An 8,735-nucleotide genomic window follows, 5' to 3' on the forward strand; every position below is an offset into this window, starting at 1 on the left:
AACTCAGTGTATTGGCATTATGAACATAACAGTGGTTTTAGTCGTCAGTAAATTAGTAACTCGAATCATCTGCACATACAGTAAGGTCATGTGGTTTTCACTTAAAGTGCTCATGTAAAACAGTCTGTGATAGGAAACAAGCACACCATCCGTGCAGTAAAAGTGCATTTCCCTTTAATAGGGGCATGAATCATGTCAACTAAATTAGCATCATAAATGCATTAAACTCCTGGACTTCGCTCATAACGGTGAAGCTTCACACTGACTTCCACTGCTCTGGCTGTCTGACAACTTCCTTTACATTGTAGTTTTCTATTTAAACTCTCATACCACATTGCACACAGTAATCAGCACATCATCAAGTACATTATGTCTGAGGTCTGCCAGTCTGGTAAGGTCTACAATCTTCAGAGTTAAAACGTTTTTTACAGTTATTGCTAACTCCTCACGTCAATACCAAATATTCTATTGTCATCCATTCCAATACAAATCAGACTGGCACAGACTGGACAGAGATACATAACATAAATATACTTGTCCCCTGAGACAAGAGCCTGAAATGGCGTATGTGTTTGTGCTTGTGTGTATGTGTATATATAGTGTTTTTTGCATATGGCTGTTTTTAGAACTGATCTTGAACTTCCCCCTTCTGTCTCTCATCTCCAGTCCACCATGTCGAAACAGAAGCTTTATTTTAGTTTCACAGAGTGTCCAAGGTAAAGTGGACTGAGTCTTGAGGTGGCTGCCCAGCATGATAGAGGACCTCAGGGGTTTTCCTGAAGGGAGGGATAAAGTTAAAATGATCAGGCTGAGCTTTGTATGAATGCAGTTCATTCAGTCAGTTTTAACTTAAGGTCCGTTTACTAGCTTTTCAGGAGTTTACTCCGTTTGACAAAAAGAGCTACAATTGAATTGTGCAAATTCCATCCTCTTACTCTGTCATGCAGTTGAAAGCTACGGAAAAGGCTAGTAAGGAGACCTTACTGACACACAAAAAGCATTGTTTGTTTGTTTGTATGCTGTACCTCAATGACTGTATAAATCCAGTTTAGCATCTCTTCAACGTTGCTGTAGACACCTGGCCTTCTCTCCCGGGCACAGCCAACACCCCAGCTCACCACTCCAACCAGATGCCAATGAGAAGAGGTGAAGTACACCAAAGGGCCCCCACTGTCCCCCTGGGAATCATAACAGCGCAACAACATCTTTATTAACATTTGACTATCCAAATAATTTACCAGTAAAGAATGTCAATACTGGTCCATTCTACAAACTACCACTTATACTGAACCGCAGCCCTATAGAGTATAGTATAACTTGAAATATTCTTTTTTTCCTTTGGCATTCTTGATCAATATTGATTGTAACAGTAACTAGTTGTTTGGTACCTGGCAGGCATCGACTCCCCCCTTCAAGAAACCAGCACAGATCATCCTTCGGGTTATGGCGCTACCATATACTGTGGGGCTGGAACACTGCGCCCGGTCTATCAGAGGGATGGAGGCCATCTGAAGTAAAGGAGAAACCTTACCTAAAGGCAGAAGAAGAATGCAACGTTTGAATTATAGTGGCCACTTCAGAGAAGTTGTCTTTTCTTGTTTACAGTCTGGCAGTTGATGATGATGATGATGATGATGATGATGAAGTGTGTAGGTTTCTTACCGTTTTCCTTCAGGTATCCCCAGCCAGTCACAGTCATGGAGGCTTCAGCAGGAAGCCCAGAGGCTTTAGGAGGTAAACAAACCGGCTTGCGGCCCACTAAAAGACAAGGGCAGTGCATTCATTATGAAAATGTTAGCCTTTAGGGTTCTAATATTTAGGTCAATGCTTTGGAAAATTAAATAAGGTACAGTTAATGTGTTGATTCCACTATTCAAAATTCCACTGTCTGAATTTGAGCTATCGTGAAGAGTTTGCCATTTCACATTTACGCGACAAGAGGGCATCAGAGTAAATCCTAATGACTCCTTACTTGCCCTAATCAAAACTGTTCAGATTTAAATTCAAACTACAGCTTCTATAAAAGATCAGTTAATCAATATAACAAACTGTGTTTTTATGAGTATTAAATTAAACTCTAACCTTCCACTGTGATTGGGCTGCAGAGTCTCATCAGTGCAATGTCGTAGTCGTTTAGTGCTGGATCGTAGTTTCCATTCACTATGATCCTGTCCACACAGGAACCTCCCAGTGTGCCCATATATGTCCGGCCTGACACCACTCTCCAGCGACTCAGCTCCTTTTTACTGCTGCAAGGCCCAAAAGAAGAGAGTGAGGGGAAAGTGTAAGCATGCGTTTATGTACAGCATTAGATGTTAATCACAAGGGAAATCCATTGGAAATGGTACACATGGGAACTATACGGACCTAGTAAAGCAGTGGGCGGCAGTGACAACCCAATTCGGTGACACCAGTGACCCTCCACATGTGTGTTGGCCTCCCTGCTGCAGGCTAACCTGCCAGGGCCAGTCTTCAATGAAAGCATCCGTGCCCCCGACCACACGGTCCTGAGAGTGCACCTTTCCACAGTCTGATGAACAAAGTTAGGTTGTTAAGATCATTTTCTTCTTCACTGTGGTCCATTTCAACCAAACTTTTATTCTATGCTCTTGTTTTATCCATCTTAATTCTTCTATTCTTCTAACAGTAAAGGTCAGGCTATAGTTTCATTTCCTCCACAAACTCTGTTTTGGATTGGTTGTAAAGAATGAAGGAAACCACTCATGTGTTGCTAAGAGTATCGCTGCTTACTGTAGACATGTATGGGCCCGTCAGTGTGAAATTAGTCCAACAACCATGTCATCTTCCACCCAACTGTGCCTCGTTAGAAAACTAAACAATGTCAGTGACAGCAGTTGATTTTCTAAAAAAAATAAAAAAACTCACCTGAACAGGTCAAAGATACCACGGATCTGGATGTGCATACACTGCTGTTGGAGAAAAGGCATTTAAAAGTTACACATGTACAACAAATAGCTACATAGTTAGTCAAACAGACAAGATACACAGTAAAACATTGATCTAACTTCACCCCCATGCTGAACCTTGTCGCAGTTTCTCTTCTGCTTTGTTTGAATAAACTACCTTTTATAATTCACTTTCATAAGGGACAGAGAAGAACAAAAAACATGGATTTTTTTGTGTTCTAGGAATAGAAACTATGATAAAAAGACATGTAAACAAGAAAAAGGAAGGGGGAGAGCGAAATTTAAAAGCTGTCAGAGAAATTCCAAGTAAAATGTGTTCAAGCAAACAGAGATAGGAACAGAAAATAAAGAGGGGGGAGAGAAGTGTATAATGTGCTTTTGTTTTTGAAGTCAATAGCAAATGGGAATCAGCTCTCTGTCAACCGCTGTGTCTTGACATACAGTGAATAATTAAAGCAACAGCACACACTTAGAGTTTTCTTATCTGATGGGCTTTTTTTTAAAGATTACTTAAGATCTGAGGTTAAAAGTGTTTTGCCATTTCATAAGAGATGTCTTCCTCACCGGTCAATGGTAGCCTGATGTATGGGTGTGTTCGTAGTCCCAGGCCTGATAGCTGTGAATGGTCCAGTTTTTAGGAAAGACGTCAGAGTGTCCACTGGGACACTGGTGTTACGAGGTTTACTGTTAAGGCAGAAGGGGCAATATAAGACTTGACTTCAGGTCAAATAACACAGACACAAAATCAACACAATCAATGCAATGGATGTTAACTCATATATTCATGTGTAAACTCACTATGTGTAGCCTAGTTGTTTACATGCTGTCTCGGTGTGCTGCTCAGTCCAGTCGTCGCTACACACACTCCGCCAACCTGCGCCACTACTGTACACCTGCAGGACCAGCTGCCCTGTGATGAGACGCACTGGAGGAAGGAATGGCACAGAGGAAAATATGGAGTCATTTCTTCAAGTTTTTTTTTTGTGTGCCTGTGACAAAGCAACAGAATCAGGTGTCTTGTTTTACCCGGAAAGGTAGTGTTGACCGTAAAGCTTGAGAGACATGTAATTTCATCCTCTCCTCCAGCACAGTCATCTTTCCCATCACAGGCTTCTTCTATGGGGATGAACTTTACTGAACGCTTGCAGAAGAAATATTTGCTTTCAATCAGCTCCTTAACTGGAGGGGGGAAAGAGTGGTACATTGAAAGAGGAGGGAAGAAAACCGGTTAGGATAGCATTTTGCTTAGATGATTTAAAATAGAGTGAATGACACTGAATCCTGTCAGGAATTTTACACCTTTGCAAAACATGTTTCTCTAGTATCAGAGCTGATGGACATGAAAGAGGGTCCTGTTGAGCATGCCATCCTGTGCTGTTTGTGTGTGTTGTTAGAAGTAGAAACTACATCCAAGAATTGTGACTCACTGAAGTATCCTGCAGTAACCAGTATGCCCAGTAAGATCACAACTGCTAGGACAGTCAGCAACACTTTCTTCCTCTTAGACGCCTTTTCTTTCTGAGTCTTCGGAGCCGTCATGGGCCTTCTGTGGAGGCCTGGGCGTGGAACCACTGGGAAGAAAAAAGACACAGCAATTAAGAGAGACACACAAGAGAGGCAATAATAGAAAAAAGGGGGATGAGAGAGCAGAAATCCCAAATGAGAGAAAAACAGAACAGAAAATGAGTAAAAGTGGGAAAAATAGTATGCACCCAATGTGCTGTAAGTTCTCTGTCCAACAGTACAGTTTCCGACAGACAGCTTACCGGCCTGCCTGGAATTCAATGGTCTAGTGCTTTCTTCAAGAGGCACCTGGGCGGTTGTCTGAGGAAAGAAGCAAACATAAGACAAGGTAAGCCTTGAAACCGCATGCTTTGTGCCAATATTTGTTGCGTTACACCAATGTGCCTTTCTGCATAATAGCTCCATATGCTGCAGGCAGTTCCCATAGACTGTATCGGACAGACTCCTCGACCCCACCATAAAACGATAGACGATGACGTACAGTATCGTGGGGTAGGCCTTTAGTGTGACAAGGTCAATTGGGACCTGGTATGTTTATCATTCAAATGCTGTAGGCTTTACTGTGTCTCGAATGTTCAGGGTGATTTATTATTATGATTTATTTGCATCATTGTGTTTTTAAGTTGTGTCCCTATACAGGTAGGGGAAGGATCCTTTCAAGTCTGTGGTTGCTACCCATTTTAGTTGTTGACCCTTTAAAAAACACGTTTTTGAGTATTTGAGCTTGATTGTTTTTCTCATTTCACTTAAAAATGAAAATGGGTCCTGAAATTATGCAATATTTTTACAAGAAAAAACTCTAAAGACAGAACGCCACTCTGAATTGTAACTCATTTAGCTCAGTCACCGAACATTCGATTACAAACACCTGGTAAACTCATTCAGGTGGGCTTGAAGTTGAAAATAAACATTTATGGCAATCTCTTTCTTAAAGTTTGAACCAAACTCTGTGCATAGGGTCATTGATTACTTTTTCAGTAACGTTAACATCACGGAGCGTTAGGGATTACCATTTAACTGTCGTTACTCGTTGCTAAACTAATTCCAGCAACATTAAATGATTGTCACTTGGGTAATTTGGGGGTCGGCCATAGTGGCCAGCTTGTTCGTTCCTACCGGGAGTTAGATGATCTATTTGGTCTCTTCTGTGGAGCGACAGGTCGGGAGTGTCAGCTTGGCCGGGCCGGGCCGTGGCGCGGGCTAAATCAGAACGCTGGGACTCGCGGTGAACGGTTAGCTAAGCTAGTTGTTTAATTTAAATGTTGTCTTGTTAGCACGTGTGCCTAGCCCTCCGTTAACCAATGGTAATTCAATCGCATTTGGCGTTGGAAGGTATAAACACAGCTGCTTCATAGGTCCTTTTCATAACAGTTTTAGACTTCATTGTATGGTAAACACAGGTGTATTTAGCTAGGTAGTAACGTTAACTATGGCCCTGTTCCCTTTAGGTTGGCTAAGGCCCTGGTAGCTAGCATGCAGGCGCTTGCTCACTGGAATGTCTGTGGCACACTAAACAGAACGGGACGAAAATTAATCAATTGAGTCAATTTCACCTGCTTTTTTTTCTTTAACTGTATATGGTTTTGCCCTGCAATGACATGTCAAAATGGCTTCTGTGAAAAGGGCCTATTGAAAGGACAGGACGTTTGGAGCAGTATTGCACATGCAACTCTTTTCCAATTAAAGTAGCAGCACTAGCTCCGAAAGTTGCTTCAAGTCACCAGACAACAGAGTCGATCGAGATAAACTGTCTAGTTTGGTCTGTAAACCAGACTATTTTTATTATTATTATTATTATTTCATGTAAATTGTATCCTAGTATTTCATTTAGATTAGATTATACTTTATTCATCCCACGACGGGGAAATTCTGTGTTACAGTAGCAGCATAGCAGCAACAGCAAAAAAACAAAACAATTACACACAAACAAGTAAGCACGAAAGAAATACAAGGCAAGAAATACAGGCAAGAAATAGACAATGAAAATATGGTAGACTGAGTTTGATTTATATTTATATTCTGTGCCGTGTGACTGATTTTGCTGCTGTAACACCATCATTTCCCATTTCTTTTGATCAATAAATATCGATCTAAAGTGGACGAGAGCAGGCAGCAACAGGGGAGTTGACAAAGATCTACTGTCAAGTTTCCAGCCGTTTCCAGTAGCCTTCAGACAGGAAGTCACAGAAACACTCACATCCTGTTAGGTCCTATTCCGATTCATTAAAATGTTATCAGACCTATATATCAGCTTTTACAGTGTCCAGTTGTTTTTATCAACACAGAATGGGCAAGCTGTCAAAGTGTTCTACATGCATCTGTTGCGGATTTTCATTAAAAACACACTGTAGATGATCCGTAATCTGAACGGATTTAGTCTGATTTTTAAACGTAACTATCAGCCACACATGTGGTTTACAGAATAGGCCTTTAAAGCAGAATACCAATTAAAATCCCTCCAATTCAAAATCAATTAAAAGTTAAAATAAAACATGTTGAGTCATTTCTGAACCAATCGGCTGTTAGATCAGCTGAGAGGCAGGTCTTTCCCAGCCTAGGCCTACCCTGGATTTGCCTGGGTCTTGCAGTCGGAGAAAAGCAACTGCGCTGCCTGCGTCTCAAACCTGCGGCTGCCTTGATCCCGGGAGGTTATTGTTGCCCAGGTGTGCATGACGTCAGAGCAAGTCGGTATCAAATCTAACCGGCTAGCTCTATTACCATGCTAATAATACTTCTGATTGGTGAATCTTAGATTGCCTTCAATTTTTTTCAGTGACCAGATTATGATGTTCCATTCGTGCCTCTCTAAGATTAGTATTAGGATTTGAGCTCTGGTTATGTTGTTGTTGTTCCAATTTTATAAATTCCCATTGTCTAGCATCGCTCTTTTTCTTTCTGGCACTTGCAAATGAGATAATAGAACCCCTGATGTAGGCTTTTGCCCAGTCACATAATATAAATGCTAATATTTCCGGGGAGGTATTGGTGTCCAAATAAAATTTGAGTTCTGTCGTAATGCGGTGATGAACTCTTTATCATTGAGAGATGCATTTAACCTCCATTGTCTAGGTGTTGACTTATGTCCTATGTTCAATGAGAATTCAATAGGTAAATGGTCAGAAACAGTAAAAAAATGTAAATTAAAAATGTTAAATAGATCAGGCCATCTTAACTTGGAGCAAGATAACCAGATAACTGTTAACAAAATGTACTCATTTTGACACTGGTCAAACGTGTGGACCTGTAACGGCGACGCACACACAAATACGTGTGCACATACACATGCTGCAGTTACGCCACAATCGCGCTACCTTTCCTACATGACAGATTAATCATAACTGTATATGGATATGAGACGGAGTGTCAATATTTCAGAAATGGAGTAGGCTAGATCTTATACATTTATTTAAAGATTTTTTTTCCCCACCAGGTTAGAGGGACGCTTATCAGGTCTCAGTCTCTGTCCCTAGGATTATTTTCCTTTTCACATAGTCCTTTGCGTCAGCCGCATCCCGAAAGATAAAGATAGAAAAAGGAGCTCTTATTAAAATCTGTATACTGTCTCCGTCATAGTGTAATTTTGCAACAATGGCACAGGGTTTATCTCCCGGTTTCCTAGACCAGAGACTGCGATGACAGCGATCAATTCCGCAGTGTCTCTTTCAGTAGCCTAGTTTAGAAACTGCCGTGGTTGAACTTGAGCCCGGCTGTTCTGGGACTACCACAATCCGGACGTTCCCTCGTCTCATCCGCCCCTCAGATCTTCACATTTTCCTTTCAGGTCTTCCCCTTCACTTTTAGGCGTGCTCACCGTGGTTTGAAGGGAAACAACTTCCAACATCTGACCACGTTGAGTGCTCATTTCCTCTAATTTGCTCAATTTCGTGGCGTTGTTTGCAATTTTTACCACAAGTAGTTCAGATTTTAGTGTGTCGAAATCGTCAGCTAATGCGTTTTTCAGTACCTGTCTTATCACTATTGACCGATCTCACTGTCAGAGAGACAAGGATGTCCGACTTTATCACGTCCAGATCCATGCTTGTAGCTCTTGGTTTCATTTGCGCAGCAGGTCGGTTGGGGTTACCTTGAGTTGCCTGAGGCCTTGCCACCAGGTGCTGGCGGAGGCGTTGAACTTATATTTTCAGAGATTTGCCGCGGCAAAAACGACTGATGTCAAACGTTGTGGGTTGTTGACGACGGGTATGGGATTTAGGTAGTATTTCATAGTTAGGATGCCGTTGTAACATAAAATTATTACTGTTCCTGCAGGACACCCCCCCCCCC

At 41.6% G+C, this 8,735-nt stretch overlaps 1 protein-coding gene across 3 annotated transcripts in view; it reads right to left on the reverse strand.

Annotated features, from left to right (window-relative positions):
• tmprss4a (transmembrane serine protease 4a) overlaps positions 1 to 8,735 on the reverse strand; it is a 16,167-nt gene that overhangs the window by 419 nt on the left and 7,013 nt on the right. For 2 of the 3 annotated variants that reach the window (XM_032509773.1, XM_032509772.1), the window contains exons 2-13: positions 4,694 to 4,751; positions 4,355 to 4,498; positions 3,954 to 4,106; positions 3,726 to 3,852; positions 3,492 to 3,611; positions 2,887 to 2,930; positions 2,368 to 2,530; positions 2,083 to 2,249; positions 1,663 to 1,758; positions 1,389 to 1,531; positions 1,026 to 1,178; positions 1 to 776 (exon numbers count right to left, since the gene is read on the reverse strand). The exon at positions 1 to 776 is cut by the window's left edge and continues 419 nt beyond it. In XM_032509773.1, the coding sequence (XP_032365664.1) occupies positions 765 to 776; positions 1,026 to 1,178; positions 1,389 to 1,531; positions 1,663 to 1,758; positions 2,083 to 2,249; positions 2,368 to 2,530; positions 2,887 to 2,930; positions 3,492 to 3,611; positions 3,726 to 3,852; positions 3,954 to 4,106; positions 4,355 to 4,466 (1,290 nt within the window). In that variant the 5' untranslated portion in view covers positions 4,467 to 4,498; positions 4,694 to 4,751 and the 3' untranslated portion in view covers positions 1 to 764. Of the gene's footprint in view, positions 777 to 1,025; positions 1,179 to 1,388; positions 1,532 to 1,662; positions 1,759 to 2,082; positions 2,250 to 2,367; positions 2,531 to 2,886; positions 2,931 to 3,491; positions 3,612 to 3,725; positions 3,853 to 3,953; positions 4,107 to 4,354; positions 4,499 to 4,693; positions 4,752 to 5,567; positions 5,737 to 8,735 lie in introns of those variants that run through there. The other variant, XM_032509774.1, reaches the window with a different exon arrangement.

This window comes from Etheostoma spectabile, chromosome 3 (assembly GCF_008692095.1).
Source record: "Etheostoma spectabile isolate EspeVRDwgs_2016 chromosome 3, UIUC_Espe_1.0, whole genome shotgun sequence".
Lineage (NCBI taxonomy): Eukaryota > Metazoa > Chordata > Actinopteri > Perciformes > Percidae > Etheostoma > Etheostoma spectabile.